The 25,000-nt window shown below is 47.1% G+C and overlaps 2 protein-coding genes and 1 long non-coding RNA gene across 10 annotated transcripts in view; 1 reads left to right on the top strand and 2 right to left on the bottom strand.

Moving 5' to 3' along the window:
• LOC126570899 (high affinity copper uptake protein 1) overlaps window positions 1-18,279 on the bottom strand; it is a 25,154-nt gene extending 6,875 nt beyond the window's left edge. For 3 of the 8 annotated variants that reach the window (XM_050228990.1, XM_050228989.1, XM_050228996.1), the window contains exon 1: window positions 17,802-18,279. The gene's annotated coding sequence lies outside the window, so the exon portion shown is untranslated. The other 5 variants (XM_050228991.1, XM_050228994.1, XM_050228993.1 and 2 more) reach the window with 5 other exon arrangements.
• Window positions 18,280-18,411: 132 nt separating this feature from the next.
• LOC126570903 (uncharacterized) lies at window positions 18,412-22,822 on the bottom strand. The gene is made up of 6 exons (XM_050228999.1): window positions 22,684-22,822; window positions 20,202-20,366; window positions 19,782-19,967; window positions 19,096-19,714; window positions 18,680-19,023; window positions 18,412-18,604 (listed from the first exon to the last, which is right to left on the bottom strand). The coding sequence occupies exons 1-4, from the start codon at window positions 22,740-22,742 to the stop codon at window positions 19,633-19,635; spliced, it is 492 nt and encodes a 163-aa protein (XP_050084956.1). The 5' UTR covers window positions 22,743-22,822; the 3' UTR covers window positions 18,412-18,604; window positions 18,680-19,023; window positions 19,096-19,632.
• Window positions 21,919-22,303, top strand: LOC126570904 (uncharacterized). The gene is made up of 2 exons (XR_007607858.1): window positions 21,919-22,009; window positions 22,076-22,303. It is a non-coding gene; the product is annotated as an uncharacterized LOC126570904 (long non-coding RNA).
• Window positions 22,823-25,000: the final 2,178 nt, after the last annotated feature.

The following is a 25,000-nucleotide window of genomic DNA, read 5'->3' as shown; positions in this document are numbered from 1 at the left end:
CAACACGATCATATTAATTCGGTGGCCCCAAATACCCAATATTGAGTACACTTCAAAACAGGTCCCTGAATCCTCTCTGCTGTTTAAAGTGTGTGCTGTTTAAAGTGGAGGAAAAGCGGTCGAAGGATGTAGTTTTAATTGAAATAGCATCGAGAGGACAAAAGCGTGAAATGTGAATCGCACCCCCAGTTCCACACCAGGATTCACGCCAAATGTGGCGTCCAATGAATGATGGTGCTTTGAAGCGGTGATTGAGCCCTGGGCTCGGCATTGAATTCAATTTCCATTCAGATCGAGGCAATCGATTATTCATGCAACAACATGCATCCAAGTGTGCTGCTGCGGGCTTGCAGCAAAAGGCTTGAATCAGAGACTCACCGGGAAAACCTTGAAATGACATGACATTAGAAGATATGCTTCGATTCTAGGGAAATTTACATATTTTGTGCATCCTCCTCTGTGCATCCAACCGTAAACGAGGTGGCGGTTCTCTCATTAGCATAGAACGTTTCATGATTTCCTTTTATGGAAAACCCACTAAAAAAATCGACTCGATCGAGATCCATCGTTTAAACATTTTCAATAAATTCCCGGTCGGTAATTCGGCTCATCGACTACAATGAGTAGACGATGCGGCTTACCATCAAACGGAAATCTGGTATCAGGCTAATTAGTATTCAAATATGATTCTGTGCACTGCAAACACATCATTACGCACCCACTTTTCAGTTCTCGCAAGCAGTCGCCCAAGCAAACAGATAATCAAACCGAAAGAGATCCCGTGCAGCTTAATAAACTTCATTCCAAACTCGCTACTGACAAGAGCTATCAATTCCATGTCTTCCATGCGCTGCCTCAAACCTTATTAAAACTATATCTCGCACAAATGCGAACACACATCAAACGTTACGTTGTTGTGCTGCCAGTGTGGAAACCACGAACCGGCCGCAAATGAACGGAGCGAAGCTGATATGATCATCGGTGCCGCTCGTGACCGCGCCAACCACACAGACAGACAGACGGGAGTGGGATCTCGGTGCGGGAAGCGCGGGCGAGTGATATGAAAATCCACAGTTCGGACGGAATCGCCTAGACCGGCCAGCAACTGCGGGCGCTCGGATGTTTGCAGTGACCACAGAAGGCTCCGGTGATAAAGGGGCAATGATGGAGGCACAAAGTTCGTCTTGCCAGTGTTTCGATTTAATTTTCAATTTATTCGCATCCACTGACGATGACGACGACAACAGCAGCGATGCCCAGTTGACGCTGTTTGATGAGAGCATATTCTAGCATAGGCGCCACTGGCGCAGTATGGATCTTCCCGTTTTGTCGCTAGTTTTCTTGATCTTGCCGACGACATTGAGAATGGTGAATGGTGGAAGGCCAAAGGCACGTTCGTTATCCCTAACTCCTTCGCAGTAAAGGAATGTTTTTTGGTGACAGTTCGGCGCTGGCATCTAGGAAGAAAGTTTTAAAGACCATCTAGCAACTAATGCTTTGCTTTTGAATTGTCGAAGTAAGCAACGACTGCTCCATGGTGGGCTGCTGTGATTTGTGCACCATCGTCGTTTAAAACTAAATTAAAATTAGAATTAGTAAGAGCAGCAATTACCATCTAGCAACTAATGGTTTGGCTACAAGCCATTAAGGGTTAAAAGCATCACCAAAAACGGTATTCCAATGACCCCTGCCCCGAGAAATAGTTGGCACAACTTTGTAATACGGACAAAAGAATACGAAGAATCCAAATCATTTCGACACTCGGTGCATCTCGGCTGTAGTGGGCTGCTGGGTACGATTTTGGGTGCACTACCGGAGCACACCAGCAAATGGAAGCCCCCATTTGGGCGGCAAGTTCCATCACTACCTCCAAGCTGCTAGTGCCGGGAAGCCGGAGTGATAGAGTGCATTGGACGTTCTAAAAAGGGTTGAAGGTAAGGTGCCTGCCAGGCCTGTGCGAACCGTGGAATTGTTTCGATTCGTCTCAATTAGCGACAATTGTCCGTTGGCCAGCGTGCGACTGACAGCGGCGGATGTCGTGCTGCCTGATGCGATGGACGCGAGCGCGTCATGCAATCAATGCCATCGCCAAATGCAGGGTGTCACCCCGTCGTGCTCGGAGGGAAACAGTTTCGGAGTCTGTGTGATTTGTTTTATGCTCCCCCTTTCCTCCCCCTGTGCCAGGCCAAACGACCAACGATCAGTTTGTAACAGTAGAGCATCTGTCACATCCGGGAGGTATCAGTGAACGGCTGCGAGGCTAGCGTAGCCACTTTGCATCACACTTCGTTCCGTTGCAGTATACAGTACATCACGACAAATGTGTGCCACTCCACACTCATTCGCTATTCGCTTGTTTTGGATGCGCTTTAAAAAAAACAACGGCCATCCAGTATTCACGCCCCTCTTTGGATGTGACAGACACATACACCTGCTTGTGCTATCTGTCTGTTTGAACATCACCGTTCATCATGCAGAGCGCGTCCGCTTGGCTGAACGACGATTCGCGACAATCCGAAATTCATTCCAATGCGTTGCACGCCGTTACTGTGCGGATTTTTTTCCCATTTCCTTGGCGTTATGTATTACAATATGTTAATTATGTTTACCGACGCTGTATTATCAGTGCATTTTTTTCCATGCTCTTGTCCATTTTTCACGACTCAACGAGATACACGGTCAGTTTATGATGATTTAATTATCCTGAGGCCCCAAGGCTATCCGACGCCCCTGGACTCGTGCAGAACATAATTTTGATCACAGACACTCTCAAAGAGCAAACTGTACTGATGCCAGTTAATCAATTTATTTTTGAAAATTATGAGAACAGAATATCAACAACCAAATTAAATACATTGTAATAAATTACATTATACTTGTTTTAATATTCGTCATGTGTTGTAATACTTTTTTATCCAATCACATCGTCATCATCATTCGTGTGATCATCATAATGAGCACACGAATACACTTGTTGCTCCGTTGGACCCGTTCACATAGAAACGACCACTACATGGCAACCCAGCCGTGCTACTACCAACGAACAACTGGTTCCTTGATTAAAAAAAAGAGAGACCTTTATCTCTCTGCAACGAATACCATATCGCACTCCATGCGTTTCTTTGACATTTCCAACCAATCCAATGCGCCTACGTTGATAAACCGAAATTAAAAACGAAATTTTAGGGTCAACAATTTTCCAGTTTATTTTAGTTTTAGTATCTTGGTATTCAGAAATTGATTTTTTCCCTTCTGCTGTTTTCTAATACCAACCAGCGTGCTCTAGTGCTAAGGAATGCTATTAGTCACAGCTGAGAGGCACCCCGCGTGCGTGAGGCCACCCCGCAGAGAAACGGGCACGAAAATCGACCAAACTGGACGACCTTGACAAATGGGCGCGCGCATGCACACAGAGCAACTGGGTGACTAGCTGGCTGGCTGGCTGGCTGCCGGGCAACCGATCTATGTAGTTGTGACAAGCATCCGCCCCATGTTATGCTACGGAGCGGGGGTTCCTGGCTCCACCACGGAAGCTGCATCGCCAGTAAATCCAACGGCCAAGAGGCAACGTAAAAGCTTTTAGCCCGAAGCCGTTGGTGAGTTGGTTTGTGTGTTTATCCACTGGTGGACTTGTTTTGTCTGCTTCTGGTGCTGCTACTAGCCAACCGGACGGACGGCTGCTCCAAGCAGCTCCAGCAGCCTCGCCAGAGTGCCGCCGCCAGCCACTTGTTGTTTATCGCGTTCTAAGACGGCCAGGGAACGGGCGACGAGAGGTCCCATTGGGAAATCTCGGCAACTGCATTTTACAGCGGCCATTTTCCTGTTTTCTACTCGCGCTACACACAGAGGAAGGAAGGAACGTAATTCAATGAATGGCCATAGCTTGCATCCTCGCCCTTCAGGGACGCTGGAACTTTTCACGAAATTCCATTCTTCAGTTTACATTCCATTAATTTTTAGCCGCAACCTGTTTGGCTAAGCATATTACAAATCCGGGGTGTCGGCGTGTTGTCGTCGGCGGTGTGTATAGGAGCGAATTCTCTCTAACGTTAATGCTGGGAAGTGTTTCTCCTTCACCAAACCGGCCAAAGTTCTGAAGCGATGAGTTTGCAACAAACAAAACAAGAAAAAATGAAGAAAAAAATCTGGCCAAAGTTTCCCTCAGATCGCATGGCCATTAATTAAAGGAAGCCTCTGGAGCGACCAGTGGTATTTGTGGTGTAAATATAGACCAACAAACTGTTGGCAACCTTAAAACCTAATTTGTTTTTCAGAAAAAATCAAAGGAAAACACTGTTGCCTAGCTTGGTTAAAGCAGTTCTCAAAGGATACGCAATACAGGCGTCCTCTAGCGCCATCAGGACTGTCAAGATCAACTGAAATGATTCCTGGAACTCGTCAGCTGGATCCATAAATGCACTTATGTTTCAAATGAATGTTTCATGTTGCCGGTAAAGAGAGCGCACTTGCCCGATTCGATTGCTAGATCAAAGTTAGCTGGTGGAAAACCGCTTCGAAATGTGCGGCGAATGGAGTTTATTTGCCACCGATTCTCGCGTTCTCGGTAGTGCAGAACGAATTAATTAAAATTATTTCCAAAAAAACCCTCAAAATCGTGTTTGCACAACAGTCAGGATTTACTGTGAAAAGATCAGCTTCATTTTTCAGCTAAAGCTGTTATGCTCTTCATGGAGTCGTGATCAGTTCAGATCGGGGGTTCATTGTAGTAGAAAGAGATTTTACTTTGATGAATCGAGAAACTCTATACCAACAGAGTTTAGAGAAGTAAAGTTGACTCTTGAAGCTGATATCACTTACATGCTGGCAAGTAAGCCGAAAGCCTCTCAACGTGGGAACAAATTGCACGCTCGTCTCGTCCTGGAAACATTATAATTTACTGCATCATATTCAATGATGTCTTCTGGCAGCTGCTACTCACTCGCATCTTTAGCGCGCGCACACATACACTGAGACGCACCCAAAGACCGGAAAAGGGCCTGGGGAAACCCCTCATCCTTTTTCGCTTTTCCCTGTGCCAAATAAATTGTAGTTAGCGATAACGATCGGGATTCACTCGCTCGCTTGGTAGTAGCTTCCACACAGCACAGGGAAACGAAAAATGTAATGAAAGAAAAGTCATTACTTTTCAATTTCCGATGTACCTTCGACGGAATTCTCATCGATTCCACTTGAATTATAAGAGGAGGGAAGGGAAAAAAAAACATAGGTCGGCACTTTTGCAACTCGCACAACTTTGCACACCAGGCAACCAGGAACTGAACGAACGACTAACTTTTGGTAGATTGAATGAAGCGAACACTAAAAAGGTCGTCAGGAAAGGAAAGGTCGGCATGTTACCGGCGACCGGGCGGATACAAACGGAAGCCAAAGAGATATTATTATCAGATTCTTCTGGTTAGTAGCAGTAGTGTGTGGTTTCCATACCACTCTCGATTCTTGCGCAAACCGTACGCGATCACACTCGAACACTCGGTCTCGGTCGGCCAGGCGGCGTCGTCACGTTTTGCCTATAAAAAACATTTATCAACAAAAACCGCCAATCTGCCGCACCATGGCACACGGATGGTGTCCTGCAGCAGAAGCCAGGAAATAGTCTGACCAAATTTTTGAACACTCCACTAAGGTCCGGGGCGGTGTTGGTCGAAGCAGCTCCCAAGAAGCCCTCCTGCCCACCGTCGCCAAGCGATAGCAGAGGACGCCAATAGGTATACCGCGGTTCACGGTTTTCCGATTTTCGATCGAAAAGGAAATTCCAATTTGAAACTATTCGCCGCCAAAAAGCGGCGATCCGACGAGATCCGGGATCAGCACTTTGACCACCAGGGAAAGGGGGGGGGGGGGGGGGGGTAGGTTCTCTCGCTCTATCTAGAATTCTCTCAAACATCTTGCAGCGCACGGTCGGTGGTCGTGGTGCAATGCCAACTCGGCGGAATTGCAACGGTATAATAGAACAAGATGAATTGCAACGAATAACCGATGCATGAACGACGTGACTGAGAAGGGCTTGGGGAGCAGTGCGGCCCTGCCCCCGTTCCGATTAATTACTGATGTGTGGTTTCTATGCTTTTGGTTTCTCAATTGTGTGCCTGTGCTCCAGGGTTCTGATTCGATCCCGTTCTAGCGCTCGGTTCACGATACCAAAGCATACAACAATATGTACACTAGATTGAAATCATGCGTTGCAACAGAGCAACGGAACGATAGAGTTCATAATTGATTGGAACTGATTTTTTTTAACGAACCGACACCTAACTTTATATAAAGCTGCCACCGTGGCCTTCTTATTATTAACACGGTTGGCAAACAACAACAAAAAAATGCTGCTTGCAACATGATTTGAGTTTCAGAACAATTTTCTAAATTCTTCATCCATTCCATTCCAGTGCCACCATCTTCTCGACTTCGACACAGACAGAGCGCAACAAACAAACTCATCTTGATGAACTCACACACGAAGGAACAAATTAAGTTCATCTAAGGCTCTTTTTCTTGTTTATGAATTTGCTCGACCCAACTAATGCACTGAACGCTCTGTGTGCGTTGTGCTCTTGAGCTTTCGTTATGGGACCGGTGGAGAAGGTGCACAGCAAACAACAGTTGCGAATGTGTTTCAATTATCTGGCAAAGTATTGTCTGGAGAGAGCATATTTTCAAACAGAGCCATCCTTTCTCATCGTTTGAAACACAGAATTCTCTGCACCAGAAGAGCAAAACACTCTACTACGACGTAGAGTACAAGTCAGATGCAAAGGAAAAACATACTTTAATGCTCTGCACGCCAGCAGATTGAAACGCTCAAACTTAAACACATTAAAGCCTTTGTCCGTCGATCGGTCGGTGACCATAGGTGTGAGGAACGCTGGCGCAACAACAGCAGCAGCACAGCTCCCTACCGTCGGTTACATATTGTGCGAAGACGAAGAGCTTTTGCTAACAAAATTGCCAAGAAACTGCATCTTCTGACAAGCGCTCCGGTGGGATAAGTTCATTTGACGACAACAGAGGAGGCGCTTCACTGGTTCGCTTCGGACTAGGGACGCTACCAAAGAAACCATTACCAAGAATCACAAACAAAAATACGTTTGAGGCAGCGATGCGAGTGACACTAAGCAGCCATTGCTTTTCCCTTGGATTCCGCCCCCACGGAGGTTACTTCGAAGAAGTAGCGTAGCGCGAACAATATTGTCTTGGATATGTTGGTGGCTTAGTAGAAAGCTGTCCAGCAGTCTGCCGCGCGTGTTGACTTTAGCTGCTCTATGAGTGTACAACACTGCACTGCATGTATCGCGATTATGCACTCGAGTTGTCAACGCCGCGACCACGCTAGTTTGTCCGCGTAAAGCACTCTTGTTAGACACTTAACTAAGTGTTGCGCATCGCGGGAACGACAACACCACCGGTTACGAACACAATTTAGCGAAGGAGCGAAGGAGAAACAATAGCAACAACCCTCCTCTACGGCCGAATCATAACATAGTGACTGTGGGGTCGCAGGGTGGCGAATTATGATTAAAAACGATTGGCCGGGAAAATAATCCAAAGGCAAACGAGGCGGATGGATGCGGTTAACCAGTGGCGTGTCAGAGATCGATTTGCTTAGCTTCGACACCTTCCACCATTTCGCACCGCAAAGCTTTGGCTGTTATTAAAGTACCAGCGGTGCGGCTAAACAGTTGCTATCTTGATAAAGAACAGTGCCATCAGCTGTGCGCGGTGTGGGTAGTTGATTGCGCGCCACTATCGGAGGGTTTGTGTTCTTCTGGAGAGCTCCTCATCGGCACAACCAGCATCGAACCAAACAACCATCATTGTGGCGGGGGGGGGGGGGGGGGGGCGGTGTCGAAACCGCAGAACCGATCCGAGGGTTTCTGGTGCTGCTGCTGCTGCTGCTGCTGCTGAAGGTTTTACCGCGCACTAGTGGCGCTTATCACCTCGGTCTGACCGATAATTTCCCTTCAAAGACGCAATATATGACACTACAGTAGTGGTGACACTTGCCGGAGTGGATTGCTATTGTGGCCAACCATTGGAACCGGTGTTGTTGTCACTGTGATAAAAGGGTGAAACCCTAAAGTCATACCACGGATCCGGTAAACACAGTACAGTGACCACCACAGAAAGGCAAATACGAGATAGGGAACCGGTGGGGTGAGACGACGGATCTGTTGGTCACTCAAAATCTGTTGTGGTTTGATGATAAGATGACGATAGAGAGAGAGGGTGCAAAAGAACACAAATCTCTCCAGCCCCCCCCCCCTCCCCCCGCCCCTTTTACATTTATTAATACATCTGTTAATTGAGTGCGTATTTCTGCTGCGTGAGAGGTGTTGTTCGATTCATTTTACCTCCCCCGTGTATTAATCAACTTTACCCAGTTCGAGGGTGTCTTTAAATTAACATCATCACGGCATCCTTTGCTGCAAAACGAAGGGATACGAACCTTGGCACGCCTTGATGCTGCCACGCATGTTTACCATTTGAGCTACGCTTACTGTGCTCGATGATGAATGTGCCAACGTAATTAATGGGAGTTCTATCTTTGATGCCGATTCATTGAGCAGACAGAAAGCATGAAATCACAATTAAGGTATTGTTCAACAGTAAAGCACGTGCCACAGGGTTTCCAAAATACCTTAAAATAGCACCTTGAGCACCTGGGAGATGTCAAACAAAATAACGCCTTTCGAGGAACAACTACAAAGCATCACCTGAAACCCGCCGGAAAAAAAATCCGTTTTCGACTTGTGATGGTAGAAAAAAAATGACGCTAGAAACGAGTGACAAGCGACGAAATCAATGGCATTCTAGTTCGATTCTTCAGTAGCACGGTAATCGAATCACCAACTAATACGCTGAATGCAGATCTGGCAGCTTCCCTTTTTCCGTTCGGCAGCATCCACGGCCAACGGCGAACTTTTGTGATCGATTTCCAGTGAAACACAATAGAGTGTTCCACATCACATCAATCTCGATGGCACTCCGTATCAGTTCATCAGTGGGCGGGGCTGTGGACGCCTGTACTGTCTCTCTCTTCCGGGATCGTCGTGACATCGGTCACGGTACCACTATCAGCTATCAGACTATCAGCCAACACACATATACGCACCGACCACGTACGGAACGGCGCCATCGGAGGGCGTATTCCCTGGCGAGCGCGTTCCAGCGATCCAGTGGCCATAAAGCATGCAAATGGACGATGAAATGAAAATCTCAATTGACAGTCACTAACTATGCGGTGGCGTTGTTGGCTGGTGTCTCTGTTTTTGCGGTAAACGGATTTATTTCATGTTTGTTTTGAGAGAATTTTATCGCACTAGCAATCCGCCACACCAGCAACAATAACAGCGGATCACCGCGATGCCAAAGCCATTTTTCCTGCTAAGGTAATACCTTTTCCAGTTTTTTTTTCAATCCACTCTGGTGAAATCGTGCAACTCGAGCGTTTTTTTAATTCCTGTGACCTAATTCCTGGTGCTGTCCATCATGGCCACTCATGTTCGACCGCTTGCGATTATCGTCACGCTAAATGTTCAATAACTCTGGCGATAAACGGCATGCGGCAGCGGTTTCGATGGGTGTGTGGTTTTGTACCATAACAAAACAATCGTCAAACACAACGATAGAAATCGATTACTGTGGGCAGGTTCACCGAGCTTAAAATGCTATCCGTGGCTGGAGGAAAATATCATCACCGTTCGGTTCGGTGAAAACCAACCGTCTATTCTAAGCCAATCTAATTACTCATTAGTGGGACTGGTGTTGATTGAAATCTAATCAGCATCCAGTACGTGGCTGCAAGCAGCATACCTCGATTGCTATGCTAATGAAAGGGCTACTAATCGTGTCCTTCACGAGTTGAGCCCATAGTATATTCAAAAATAATAAATTAACTTTGTTACAATCACCATCACTTCCTGTACTTACTGAATGAAGAGGAAATCTAACGTCGAGAACACTTTCAACTAAATTTCATTGACAGAAACTATGCTCGATTGGCACCATCTGCTTGTATTCATCACAACTAACTAGGAAGCAATGTAGTTAAGGCTTCGTGCTTTTGTACTGGTCCCTGAAGCCTGAAAACTCGCACGTTACCGAAACAAGCACCACGTAACCATTAAATTCTATCTTCGAACGATCGGTTCGATGAAGAGTTTGCATTCGGAACCATGTTACTCCGGCTGATGAGGTAATTTAGAACAAACATTGTTCCTACCTCCGTACTATAGAGCTAGATAGCTAGCCTAATTGCCTAACTAGCCCAGCCGAGGACGGGCGCCACATCAAATGCAGACGTTGCGAGGCGATGTATTCTGAATTCTCCGATTTACCTGGAAACTTGAGGCAACCCGTCGGCCCAGACAATGTTTTGCCCAGTACCGGATGGTGCTGTTACCACAGGAACAGGATGTAATGGAAGCTCGTGCCCCAGTGATGGAGAGAGCTACAACACCTTCCATTGAAATAGCAACCATCGAACAATGTTTAATAAGCTCCATTCCACAAATGGGGCCGAGATTCTGACTTGGTATTTGGATATGGTTTCCAGGTGCAGAACACAGTTGAACGGCTTCGTGCTCGTTGCAACTCCATAAACTTCTGCAGTACCGCCATGAGCCCAATAGTATACCGGCACCGGGACGGTCCAAAACATACAAGCTGTGATCATTTCTATTCGCAAAATAGTTGCTAATAGGCCAAAAACCAGCACAAACAGGACGAGCACGAGAAGAATTTCAATATCTTTTAGAAGAATGAATGGCCTAACTTTTAATTTATGGCCTCGCCAGGATATACTGGAGCCCATTTATTGGAATATCATTCCATGGCCCATTTATTGGAATATCATTCCATGGCCCATTTATTGGAATATCATTCCAGAACTAAAGCTAGATGGCGTAGTTCTAGAGGATATTCCCGTTTCCGAGGAAAAAGGATACCGTACCATATACCTTAAGACGATCGCATTAGCAAACACCTAATTTATGCACGAACCGATTCTAGCTAACTAGCTGGACAAACACAAACACAATTCACCATAACACGCCTCACAACAAAGCTGGCCAGATCCTGCGTATACTGCAAAGTTCGTGCTCGATTTGCCAAGTTAAAGCTTCGGACACGGAGCTGGGGCTAACGAGTAATCCAGAATTCGCAGAATCCTTCCGGTTCACGGGAAGCGAACGTATTGCAGGAAAACAACGGACCGTTGCTACCTAGTGCAATGATAACCGGTACTTCGGTGTGAGCTCACACTATCACCGTAGGCGTCTCGTCTAAACTCCCGCAGCAGCAGCAGCAGCAGGCGTGTATTCGCCCGTAAACGGAGGCTAATGAGTTTAGCGAAAGCGCTCGATTGAATGCCAACAGTCACTTTGCCAAGGAAGGGAAGGCTGGTGACAGATTTCAGGACTTGAAAGGATCCACAAGAAGCGCATTTGCTACCTGTATTTTCTAATGCCTGCTGACTGTGGCTCGGAATTGATGGTAAATTGTGCGAAACAGAACAGCGCACGGGTCGAGGCGGGGTGAGATATCGTATCACGTGAACGCCGCACGTCCGGCGGAAGTTTATATGAAGCACGTGCTGCTGCTGCGATTGATGTTTTGTCGTAATTAGAAAAGCACAGTCGCGTTGTTGCCGTGGGTAACGAAACGCGATGTGAACGCGATGAAAAGGCGAAATCGGATTCATTCGCTCTCGGATGCTCAAGGAACGACATTTCCGGTTCGTGCACATCACGCGCTGAGCCGTGATTGGTCGTGATTTGATAGCAAAGAAGCCCTTCTAAATTATGCAAAATTATGGGACAACAGAACAGCGCTAACTTTAGATCCTCTTTCTGAACCTCTTCTCGAGTCTCAATGTGCGGTAAACCACTGTGAAGGACACTGTATCAGAATTGGTATTTCTTTTCTCACGAATGCGAAAACCCCCATCTTCTCGAGAATCACACCCCAACCGCCTCAGCCGCAAACCAAAAACCAAATTCTTGATAAGATCCGACAGATCAACTTTACCAAAAGGTTTCAAGGCTACGCCCGGCAAGTGAAAGGAGTCCGCCCAGTCGGGCAGCAGTCCAATCCCATCAAGCAGTCCCAAAAATTGTCCTCCACTTGTTGGAAAACCATTTTACAACCGATTAGCTACGCAAACACAACGGATAACCCCTACTCTGTCTCTTTCATAATCGCTGGCAGCACAATCTTCTCGACCGCACAGGGCCGACCGGTGAGAAAGTCCGGTCATCGTCGTCGTCGTCGTCGTCATCGTCTTCAGGAGCGTGGGCAACGTTGAATAGGGCAATTAATCAAGCTCAAGCTTTGAAATCGAAATTCCATTAGTCACAAATTTGGCATGAAGAGGAATTGGAGGCTCGCCCGGGGGGGAAACAGCAAGCACAGCTCGCTTTATATTATATAAAAGCTCTTACTATTGGTCCCACAAAAACAATACGAAAACATTCAAAAACTGCGAGTATACGACTCTGCAAAACTCGTGTCATGGTGAAAAAAAAACTAAATCTGGCCAACAGCATCCGTGTGCGTGCTTGAGGGTGGACCACAAGCGAAAGGAATGTCGAAGTCGTGACAAACCCCATAACGGAGAGCGTGGACTCAACTCTCGACCCCGCTGGGCCCCGCCACAAAAGTGCTTCATTTCGCAATCCGAAACCACCGTGGATCGTGGAGCACCGAAGCGAAGGTATAGACGCGATCTAGAGACCCCGTCACCGGCGGGCAAGTTCGGTTGCTCCAAATTCATGTTTCCTCCCCTCTACCACCACCACCACCACCACCAGCGTCCGCTAGCACACTTTCGAAACTGAACGGTACCGTGTTTTTTGGGGCCAGAGAGCATTGCTGCGTTGCTTGCCTATTTTGCGTTTATGACTTCACCGTGTGCTAAAACTCTTGCTGGTGCTCCATTTTCCAAACGGCCCTCCCACCTCCGTTCCTTTCGATTCTGCTCCCAAAAAGCTCCTCCGTTCGGACAACCGCAGACCGACGGACCGGAAAGCGGTGTCAAAAGTTGCGTGGCATCTAAAACAACGCAGCAGCAGCATCAGCCCCATCGCCTCGGGCCATTATAAAGTTGGTGTGCGTTGGAGAGGATTCTGGAACACCGGAGGAAACACCGGAATGCACGTGGAATGCACGTGTGCAACGTGGTGGTGGTCACACGGGCGTCAATTTCACGCATCACCGCGACGGAAGGTACCGGATGATGGTCTTTGCCTTTTTTTGTGCCAGTGCCAAAGATAAGCTCCATATCTTGGCAGGAATTGGCGGTTTTTGGATGTCAAATTTTCAGAGACAGACAGGGTGAGTGACCGTGACCGTGAGTGATGGACACGGTGGATGCGCTGTTTGTCGGCACTCCAGGACTATGGACCGAGAAGTCGATTTGATCGGCAACATTAATTCGCTGCCTTTTGTGGTACTTCGAAAGGTGCTAACAAGCTCCACAAGGGGGTTCATAAAAGCATCTGCCAAGCTTGGTTGTTGTACGCGCTTCAATTTAATTAATTTCACACAAAACTCGGAACGACTAATTTTGCTGGAAGTTCACTGGAAGCCCACAGTACACGCACTGTGAACACACATTTTATAGTTCCCATTTGGACTGTGGACAACCGGAATATTAACCAACTACATACTGGCAATAGCTGCTGGCAATGAAGTGGTTGGGTGTGCCACCAACACGTGCTAGTTGCAGCAGCAGCAGCACAACAATTTACAATAATTAAACTTCAGTCAAAGAGAGCTCTCCACCGGGTCGCTGCATCAACCTAATGTCATGTGCGGTCCGGGGACAGGGACGTAACATTTAATTATTTCTATAAATCGCACACCACGCCAGAGTGGCAGGGAGTTTGAGTTGTTCCGTAAATATGCATCGCCTGCTGATCGGGGCCATTGTTGCGGTGTATGCGGTTTGTTTGTGACCGCCCATCGCCTACCGGGATGGGAATTTAGAACCACATAACATGCAGCTATTTCCACTCCGGAACACGTCCGGGAGCCGCTAAAGTTCTCTTTCGTCTGCCATATTCCACGGAAACGGTTTTAGTCGCATATGGTTGGTGAGACATGCTTGGGCGGCGTAATGAAAACCTTATGAAAGACAGATATTGGACCACCCCCGGCCGTTGCTTAGGATGATAAGTAAGTGACTACCAAACACTCGCATCGAGATGTTCGATTAAAGTTTGATTAAACTATGCTAATGAAATGGCGTCGATCAGACTTGGTTGCTCAAACACATCTCATGCACGGAGGATCGACTCGGATATTTCCATATATGTTATGTCATCCTTGCCAATCCTACTGGGCAGCAACGGCTAGCGAGCGAGCGGTCGGTCCTATCTGTTTTCTGATTGTACACGCGCTTTTGCTTTTTTCGCGTTTATCTCCACTGCACGATGTGTTTAAAGCAAGGACATTGTCCTTCTAGAGCACTAGTGCAGCCGCGGGCGAGGGGCGGGAACTCTCTGGCTGTGACACAAAACGCGGATGCTCGCTACACTCGGCTTGAGGCTATGTTTTCCAAAGAACTCATTAGAGCGGTTGAAGAGTATGCTGGATGAACCCCGGTGACCCCCCGGCCGCCAGCACCACCAACAAATGCCAAGAATGAGGCAAAACTCGGCGACACCAAATCAGGAACAGGACATTCTATGGAACAGTCTCCTGTGTTTGTTTGTCACGGAAGAGAAAATGCTCGAGAGAATATGACGAAGAAGCTAAAAACACACAGGAAAAGCCCAGTGAAAGGCAAAACCAATGGGGAACCACACACCACAGAGATTTGTGAATTCGCGGTCCATGTTCTCGCTGGTCCCGGGTGGGTAGATGTGCTCATTAAAAATCTTCAACCCAAAGAGCTCGGCTCGCAAAATGTAGCCGAAAAGTGAGAATAAAATGTCCGGCGTCCATGTCGAAGCGGTGGCCTCCAATTGGTCAACTCCACTTTGCCGTCTGAAAAAAAAAACTTTGCCGTCTGCAAAGGTCATAATGCCGTAATGCGAAGGTGAAGGAGCATGAATAGCAGATTGTCTTCAGCATCGCCCCCGGCCAGCTGCTGTCCAGCGAAAGCTGGTTAGCGCAATTGCATTTATCTAATTTTATTCTTCTATTTCCGGACCACGACCGGAGGCTGCCACCGTTTGATTTTTCCTCCTTTTCGACGTCACGTTCATCGTTTGGTACAAAAAACAAAAAACTAAAAAACTAAAAACACTAAAAACAAAAAAAGATGGTGTAGTGGAAATGCGGAAAATCGTAGCAGGCGGAACATCAATCTGGGATCGATACGCGCATCCGTTGGCCAACTACAGCGCAAATATTAATTATTTCGCTAGCTCCATCTCACGCAGACGACGAGACGCCACGTTGGCCACGGTGGAGTATGGAGCCCATGGAGCAATCCCTCGCGTTCAGGGCCGATCGATGGCCCGTTCCCGTTCCCTGTTTTCCCGTATGGCAGATAAAAGTGGAGAAAATGGGACGGAAGCAAATGGCGGGGCACAATTAAACAAGCGGCTATTCCGTCGCCACTTCAGCACAGGTGAGATTACTTGTGCAAACAGTGGAGCGGACTGCTGCTCGGGGTGATGGTGATATTTAATGCGCAATCCAATCGTCGTCGCCGTCCTCGTCGCCGACGTCACCAATCCAAATGTGCATTGCAATCGGAATCGCGGGAGGGGGAGCATGAAATGTTGTCGAAGTTGCAGATAAGATTGCTGAGCCAGTTGCCAGCATGGCGGTGTGATGGGCTGGCCACAGGCCATTTAGCGAAACCGGGGGAATTGGCTTCCGTCTAGAATCGATTTGTTTTTTCTTCTTCGTTTTCGTTGCGACCGCGTGACTCGGGTGTCACTGGTTACTTCACTTCATAGTTCGCCGGTTCAATGCGCAACGCGATCGTCTTACGATCACGCATCGCGCATGGTTCGGCAGTTTCACGTGCCCGTTGCAATTATGTAAGCCGGCGGCAAGGTAAGCGATTTCGGTCTGAACCCCTACGAAAGACAACGTGGCAACCGTCTGATGGATGCCAACGATGTTCGCGTTACCTCTTACGCACTCCACAAAGGGGTTTTTGCGAGATGTGAAGTTAATAAGCATCGAGAGAAGGAATAGGAGATGCGGAGATGGCGATCTTCGTTGCATGATTGCTCCACCATTCGGTTCTGAGCGAATGGTTTTAGATTCTTTTTGTAGAAACCACTTAAAAAGGGGGAATGCTAACGTCACGTAACAAAAGTGCATTTCAAATAATTTATTTTATCTAATATGTTCTACAGAAGTGGTAATATCATCACATTACTTGGGGCTATTTAATCCCTTTTCTCAGCTCGTGTGAATAATTAACTTGTACTGGCCTGCTGAGATTACTGCAGAACATCTTTTCCGAACTAACAAGAACCTAGGCAGGACAGTAATGGAAAAGTTTGTTTTTCAAATTGAAATAACAATGGAATTATCATTCTGATTGCATCTCGCTCGCAAAACAACGCGAATACCGCGCCGGTGCATACCTTGCGGGTGGCGGCAAAACGGGTAATAAATTCCGCAACAACAAAAAGAATTAAGTGGAATACTCGCACCTTCGCCTGCCAGCCGGTCTCGCGTGATGCAACTCACGAGGCGACGACGTTCGGAGAGAGCGAATAGCCAGCCAAACTTGCATTGAGAGCGAAAGCTGTGTGGCGTGCACCACGGGGCGATGGCAAGGTTGCATCACAGCAGACATCGACGGTCGGTGTCGAAGTACGAACGGGAAAAAAAGCGACTCAACTGAGCTGAACGGCTGAGCAGGCGGCCATGAGCTCAAGTAACCAACCTCCCGCGAGGTCTTGTAAAATCATCTTAAAACTAAAGTGAGAGAGACCGCGAGCGAGAGCGCAGCACAGCATTCATGGTGATGGCTATGGGAGGAACCGGGGTAATGGGGGTTGTTGGATGGCAACCATATAGCCGCCACCGGCCTGCCTGTGCTCAGTGAACCGAAGTGACGTAAGAATCGACCGGAGCAGATCGTACGTTACCGGAGCTGTTACATCTCGACGACGACTCGAATCCCGTTTTATGCCGGCCAAGGCGATGGTAGCTGGAGTTACTGGAGCAAAAACCCGGTGGATGCTGCTCCGTTTTACGTTTACACTCGACGATTGATTTTGTGGCACCGATTAAGGTCCCCTACCTGTAGCGACCCTCTTCCCTGTCATCGGATGATGATGATGATGTCCGATTAGCGTGAAGAGGTTCCTCCACGAGGGTGTCGTCGGAGTGTGCAACAAACTATAGTCCTCTCCTCCCGGAAACGTTCGAACGTCGGCAATCACTCCGGAAAGCTTAGGGGACGGCCGGCCATCGGGAGCAAGGACCGGTGGAATCAAGATAGTGTAGCGTTATCACAGCAGACACAGGGCTACAGCTGTCAACAGTCGTTTCCGCAACGCGCCATTTACACGTTTCACGATGTTTCATCACCCGATCGAACGGATACCTTCCGCCGTAACGGAATCCAGCCACTCCACCGTTTTAGCAGCACCTTTCAGCACCACACCACCATCAGCAGCAGCAGCACCGTTACGACAGCCACGGAATCGAAGGTCAGAATTGGAAAGGAGAAACCCCCACCGCCAACTATCGATGAGAACACAGCGCGGCGCCACGACGATTGATTCTCTCGAAATTCCCCCTTCGTGGCACTACCTTGGGTGGCATTGAAGGGAAAAACGCCTCCCCGCCAAAGGTGGTACACTTACTTCGCACACACGCGTCGTTAATTAGCGCCGCCTTCTGCTCCGAAATGCACTAGAACCGCACGGGAACACAGGGGATCACCGGGAATCACCGATAGCAACAGAGCCGTAGCCTGTTATCAGATGTTTGCATCGCGAGAAAACCACAGAATTCACCGTGCCGGAAAAGCACTGGCCAGAAGGACACCGGGAATGGTTGACTATTACTTCGTGGACTGCGGACGGTCACGCGCTACTAGCCTGCACCTGCCAACACGCCGAGAACTAAAACTTGCCCCGATCAACATAAACCAAGCATTAACCACCCTTGCGAACCGCGGAAAGGCCCGAGCGGAGACCGAGAGAGCGACGACGACTACTTCGGTGACAGCAACGCACTTGCCTACCTTGTGGATCCGACGGCACGGAGCACACCGAGCGGAGTTTGAATGGACCGTTAAAGCGAGTCCACACGACAAAGGAATGGTTCGCGACGATTTTTGCTCACTTGGCGTAGATTCTACACTGTGTGTACGCTAGACAAATAAAAAAAACCGGTAGATTCTACGCTATCGTGTACGCAAGGTTAGACTCTCCGTGTATATGCGTAGATAGTATTCAAAATAAATCAAAAAGTAGTCAAAAATCAGTGCTTTATTAAAGTTAAACATGAAAACGATATTGTCATTAACAATCAAACATAGGTAACTATTAACAATAAATATGCAATATACATTGATCTCGACTGTAAGAGGGATTAGTCACTGAGCAGGGGTTTCAGTTTTCTGTGCGTCGACACGTACGTTAGAATGTCCATTTCTGCGGTCCTGCAAAGCGAGGGTATGATGAATAATCATATGGAACGCGATTATTGCATAAGCTCCCCCATGCATGCGCCTTACCATTTTGTTCTGCTGAAGAGTGTAGAGCTTCTCCAGTAGCTTCCTACTTCCAGTTCATCATCATCAGACGCGTTAAACGTGTTCTCCTTTTCGTCCTCCTTTTCATCCTCCTTATCTGACGGTGTGCCTTCCGAGTACGAATCAAGCGCCTCGTTGGCACAGGTTACCGGGCACTTATAAGAATTGGACTGACAGGAAAGGTCAGACTTTCGGCAGCAGCAACGCATTGTTGAGCAATTACCCGTGCAGGTGCAGTGTGGACCCGTGCCGCTGCTGTTGGTCGTTTCATTCGTAACGCTCTCGTTGGAAGATTGCAACTGGCTCGAAAACGATACGGTACTCATCTGGAGCAGGAGAGATAGATGAAAGAAGATCTAGTTAATCGACCAAGAACAGTGACAAAAACCCCCGCTTACCTTTCGCTGTTTGCTGATGGGCGTTCCGCGGATATCTGTATCGGTTGTTCGTGCATGCGGACCGTTTGCGCTTGCCGGAGCGTGTAAACACAGCTCCGTAGATAGATCGGCCAAAGAACAGATCCACCGCTTGGCGCTGTTCCCGTTCCTGTTTCGTTGGACGAAAGAACTCCGAACTCAAATCGAGCTCACCTGGATCAACCAGGAATCGCCGCTACTCTGCGATTCATCGTCACCATCTTTCGCTTTCGGTTGTGTGGCAACCTTTGATGCTGCTTTCGAGGTACTTGGTTGCGCCGGCGCCACTGACGGATGTGATAGATCCGGCCGATACTTCCGATACAGTTGCTCCACCGTAAACGTCGTCAGCTTGATTGGTTCATCTTCGACGGAACATTTCTGCATCTGCCGTTTAGCAGGAGCCCGTTTCGCGTTGCTCTTGCGCTTTGCTTTCCGTTTTGTTTCTTTCCGCCCTTCCTCGTCCGTTTCTTCATCGGAACTTTCGTTCGCAATCTCTCTCGCCGGTGCGGCAACATGTTAATTCATGTCATCAGGCAGCTCGACACCTTTCTTTGCCGCTATTCTGCGCGACACCCGAATAGGGCCCGTGGGAATCACTCTACAGAGAGAAAAGGTTTACCGTAAATTCTTCGTTGGGCCAAGGGCCTTTATCCACTTTTACTTACGGTTTCTTGGCGGTCGCGGACGGTTTACCCTTTGCCTTTTTCGTTTCAGCCGGCTTTTTGGCGGGCTCTTTCGTTTTCTCCGGAGTCCACTCATCCTCGCTGGCGGAAAAATTGGCACCCGAAGTGTCTTCCTGTTCTACTTCGTCGTAGATGTTCTCCTTCGTGTTCATTGCGAGACGTAGCGTTCTAAAGCGGCCCATAGACGTTCAATTTTATTTTTCAATATTTGCATGCAATTTGATTGACACCAATATATTTATCGTGTGTGGGCACATTGAAGCTAGTGTCAGAAAAGTAGAAAGCGGCCCATAGACGATCAACTTTATTCATCAACTTTTTTGACGCAGAGTTGACGTTGATCAAAACATTGAGCGTCTATGGGACGCTTAAAGAATTCAGCACCCTGATCGTCTCACTTACCTTTCCTGGAGGACCTGTACTGCGCTATGCAGTTCTTCATACTTCTTGGAAACAAGAACTGCATCTTTCGCGGCAGCCTTTAATTCGGCCACCTGTCGCTCCAGCGCGACACACCGACTCCTCCAGTAATGCACATCGGCTGGTTTCAAGCAACCACCTTCGTTTCTGATAAGGGGAACAAAAAATAGCCTCGTTGAACTATGGAACAAAAATCACCCCGAAGGATCCAACAGCTCCTCTTTGAGTCAGTCGAAAGTTTTCTTAAGCAGCCCATTGATGCTCAATTTTATTTATCAATACTTGCATGCAAGTTGATTGACACCAATATATTTATCGTGTGTGAGCAAAGTGTATTAATTAACCCTACTCCGCAGTCCCGGGCCTGGCCAGACCCGGAGCGTTTTCGATCGTTGTTTTAATTCATTTCTAATCAACATAGAGGCCTGAGCTTTTGGGTATACTCTCTAAATGTCATTATAATGGGGCGTTTACAAGCTACGATTTTGATCGTTCGATCTGGTTTGACGATCTAGATCGAAATCGCACGGGAGCGTCTACACGCTACGCTTTTGATCGGCCGATCTCATGCGATAACTATAATCTTTACTTTTTACTGGCCAAAACATTCGTAAAGGGCAATAAATTTCGGTAAAAATAGCGCGAACAACAACAAAGGTCTCCCGTGTAGAATAAAACAACCAAAAAAATCAAATTTCATACAACGCCCCTGAATGTATGTAAATTGGACCGATAATAATGCCCTGCTGCTTTATTTGCTGCGATATCGCGGTCAATCTGCGTTTTGTTCGGAGAGCTGCCAGCTGTCTACACCAAAGTGTCTATAGGAAACAGGTGAAGTCATAGCGCTTTTTTTTCTTTTTTGCTTTTTTTTTGTTTTTTTGACATTTCGTGGCTTGTTTACGTTCATCACCAAACCAGCGTGTGTTGGAATCCGAAAAAGTGCAATGGTTTTATCAGGTATATTATCTACTTTTGCTCGTGTAAATGATACATTTTCTAATTTTAGAACAAACGAGCAGCCCCGCTGTAGCTAACAACGTGTCAGCAGGGGCCGAAAACGCCGGCTATCTCTGATTCTGAAACGAGTGGAAAAGGCCCGGATCCGGCTTCCATCAATAGCCGGTCACTGTCGGCTTAGACTATTGGTTAAAGGACAAAAGGACGGAGACGATCGGAGTATGATGTACAATCACATCAGCGCTACATGCTCAGTGCATCCAAAGGAGGGTGTTGTCGCGTGTCTGACCAGAGATCCGGCGAAGGTGAAACCTCTTCGCTCGTTCCGAACACGGAGCAGCAAAGAGAAGTGGGTTCTTCTGCCCGAATAAAGGCAGCTCCAGCGCGCTTTGTTCATCATATAAGAACGCTGGCTCGGCAACGCGCATCCAAAGGAAGAGTGATAAGGAAGAGTTTGCAAAACACAGCTAGGCAAAATCTATAAGGCATCTTAAAACCACCAATGTAGAACAATCAGAGCACTAAAAAACTGGAAAAACTTTAACTTTCTGTACGGATTTCTTACTTCTCAAAGCGAATACAGTGCCTCCAACGCAACCAAAACATATACACGAACTGTCAGTTTTTTTCATTCAATTTTCGAATCGTCGCGAGCGATTTTGTTCGGTATGACTTCACCTGTTTCCTATAGACACTTTGCGCTAGACACAGAAAAAAAAACCGGCAGATTCTGCACCCAGATTCTGGGTGGTGTGGACACAGCGTAATGCCAAGCCTCGAATCCGAACATAACAGTCGATCTGCCAAAGTGTTAGCGCGAATGCAGTTCGGTAAGTTGCTCCAGCAAAAAAGTGATTTAAATCGTAAAAATCAATCATTTTCCACGATCTTTTCAGTGCTATTGGTGCCCAAGATGACATAGATGCTGTCAAGGATGGAGGACATTCCTTAAACGATGACCGGCTTACCGGTGTTTAACCTCAAGGAAGGTTCTTGGCGAGCAGAAGGTGTCGTGAAACGATTTCCGAGCTAATCAGTGCTTTTCTGTGCCACGAATAGCTTTAGTTCTGCTCTAATAGTGATACATGATATAATAAAATACATAAAAAGTAACAAAAATACAATTATTTTGAAAATGTTCTCTGATTCTCGAAAGAAAACCTTCAGGAACAGTACCAAAACCGCACCGGTTGGTTTGGAACCGGAATGGATCGGATTGGAATATTCTGGGACAAGGGCCCGCTTTTGTCCCACTTTCATCGCGCACTTTTCTCACTTAGGTAGACAGAATGTAATGCGAACGAAGAAAAAAGAGGAGGGGAGGAGAAATCAAAATCAGATCGGAAAGCAACGGTTTCGATCGCACGTAAGTTCGCATATTTCTCTTGGTGTTGAACACCGGTCGATGAGGATTTCCTGGCAGATTAACGCAGAGTTCTCAATGGTAATGATCACAATGGTAAACGAGGGAGTATTGCCTTTGTGTTGGCTTAAAACAACTTACCCGTTGCCGGCAAAGCTGGGCCGGTGACTTTCTTCGGATGCGTCGTGTTTTTTGCTCATCTTACCGCAAAAAAACAAAAACGAAAAATACCACCTTTACAAAACACAACCACAAAAAGACTTTCAGAAATAGATAAAAAATGCGAACGGCTTTGCCTTTTCACAGCGTCACTTGATCGTCAGTTTTTTTATTGACCCGTGTGACAGAAATCGCTCACCGCCCGTGTGACAGAAATCGCTCACCGCCACTCAAATTGCCCTGTTAAGAGACTAACAGGGCGCTAACAGGGCGCTAACAGGGTAGAAATCTTGCTGCTGTTTACAGGGCTTTTGCGCATGTATTGGTGCCATTTTCGACGCATTTTTGCGATGGTGTGTGTGCCATCCTACCGTACCCCTGTGCCCAGTAGCCCCGCCCCCTAAGATATTTCGGATCAATATGAAGCACGCAAAAGCATAATTTCATTTTCACCAATTTTATTTTCACCTTTAAATCAGACACTCTGCCTCGCAAAACACATCACAAAACACAACACTTCGCACAACACTCCTCTGCCTCGCTACCTGTCCGACGCAGATTGATGCCAGGATGCTGCCGAAAAAAGACAACATGAATGATCATGATCAGATTTGATCAACAAAATATTTTTCAATTTCTTACCATTTTTCGTTGTCGCACATGCACACAAACAATGTCCACGGGTTTAGATGCTCCGTAGCACAAACGAATGATACAAATTCACAGCAAAACTAGCTTTTTTCTTCAAAATTTTCGGATGCACGAGCGCAGCACATCCTGCCTCTTGCGCGTCGTTTTCAACTGACGCCATGTTGGATCCAGGCCTTAGCAGAAATTTTCACCTTCCTCTTTCGATCGCCGTGTGCTTACACAAACACACGCGCACGGGGCCGTGTCCGAACACGCAGCGCTCGTAGCGATCGAGTGAACGGCGAGACAGCATCAAAACAAACCGTAGGAGTGAAAGAGATAGCATGTACTCGAAAGAAAAAAATCGACTGCTTGACAAAAAGTCTGTCAACAGGGCGGATTCGAGTCACTGTAGATACAACCCCCATGACAGACTTTTTGTCAAGCAGTTGATTTTTTTCTTTCGAGTACATGCTATCTCTTTCACTCCTACGGATTGTTTTGATGCTGTCTCACCATTCACTCGATCGCTCACGAGCGCTGCGTGTTCGGATACGGCCCCGTGCGCGTGTGTTTGTGTAAGCACACGGCGATCGAAAGAGGAAGGTGAAAATTTCTGCTAAGGCCTGGATCCAACATGGCGTCAGTTGAAAACGACGCGCAAGAGGCAGGATGTGCTGCGCTCGTGCATCCGAAAATTTTGAAGAAAAAAGCTAGTTTTGCTGTGAATTTGTATCATTCGTTTGTGCTACGGAGCATCTAAAAGCGGCCCATAGACGATCAACTTTATTTGTCAACTCTTGCATGCAAGTCGATTGACACCAATATATTTATCGTGTGTGGGCTATTTGAAGCTTGTGTCAAAAAAGTTGAAGATTTTCAGCCAGCTGAAAATATATTGAGGAGGCTGAATATTGGCGTCGTCTGTGGGCCACAGCGACGAACACGATGCGCCTGTGGCCCTGATTGATGAAACATTAAGGATTAGTCCAATGTTGCCCAAATACGAGGAATAAAAATAAAATGACAGTGCGATGCAATTTTTGCATTAAAAACATTGACAAATAAAGTTGATCGTCTATGGGCCGCTAAACCCATGGACATTGTTTGTGGGCATGCGCGACAACGGAAAATGGTAAGAAATTGAAAAATATTTTGTTGATCAAATCTGATCATGATCAATCATGTTGTCTTTTTTCGGCAGCGTCCTGGCATCAATCAGCGTCGGACAGGCAGCGAAGCAGAGGAGTGTTGTGCGAAGTGTTGTGTTTTGTGATGTGTTTTGCGAGGCAGAGTGTCTGATTTAAAGGTGAAAATAAAATTGGTGAAAATGAAATTATGCTTTTGCGTGCTTCATATTGATCCGAAATATCTTAGTGGGCGGGGCTACTGGGCACAGGGGTACGGTAGGATGACACACACACCATCGCAAAAATGCGTGGAAAATGGCACCAATACATGCGCAAAAGCCCTGTAAACAGCAGCAAGATTTCTACCCTGTTAGCGCCCTGTTAGCGCCCTGTTAGTCTCTTAACAGGGCAATTTGAGTGGCGGTGAGCGATTTCTGTCACACGGGAAGTATGGAGTTGCGGCATTTCTTTCTACACAGAGAAGACAGGAACACATTAGTTTTTACATTTTTTCCGTTTAATTTACCTACACGTTCGGT

The sequence above is a fragment of the Anopheles aquasalis genome, chromosome 2 (assembly GCF_943734665.1).
Source record: "Anopheles aquasalis chromosome 2, idAnoAquaMG_Q_19, whole genome shotgun sequence".
In the NCBI taxonomy this organism is placed as follows: domain Eukaryota; kingdom Metazoa; phylum Arthropoda; class Insecta; order Diptera; family Culicidae; genus Anopheles; species Anopheles aquasalis.
Note: the sequence above shows the minus strand (reverse complement) of the source record. Positions and strands in the feature narration are given on the sequence as shown.

Excerpts from the sequence above, each read along its gene's own strand:
- LOC126570903 (XM_050228999.1), bottom strand. The coding sequence starts at position 22,742 with ATGAGCAAAAAACACGACGCATCCGAAGAAAGTCACCGGCCCAGCTTT. Across the intron at positions 20,367-22,683 it reads CCCAGCTTTGCCGGCAACGG|AAACGAAGGTGGTTGCTTGA; the intron begins GTAAGTTGTTTT and ends TCCCCTTATCAG. Across the intron at positions 19,715-19,781 it reads TCCGCGACCGCCAAGAAACC|AGTGATTCCCACGGGCCCTA; the intron begins GTAAGTAAAAGT and ends TTCTCTCTGTAG.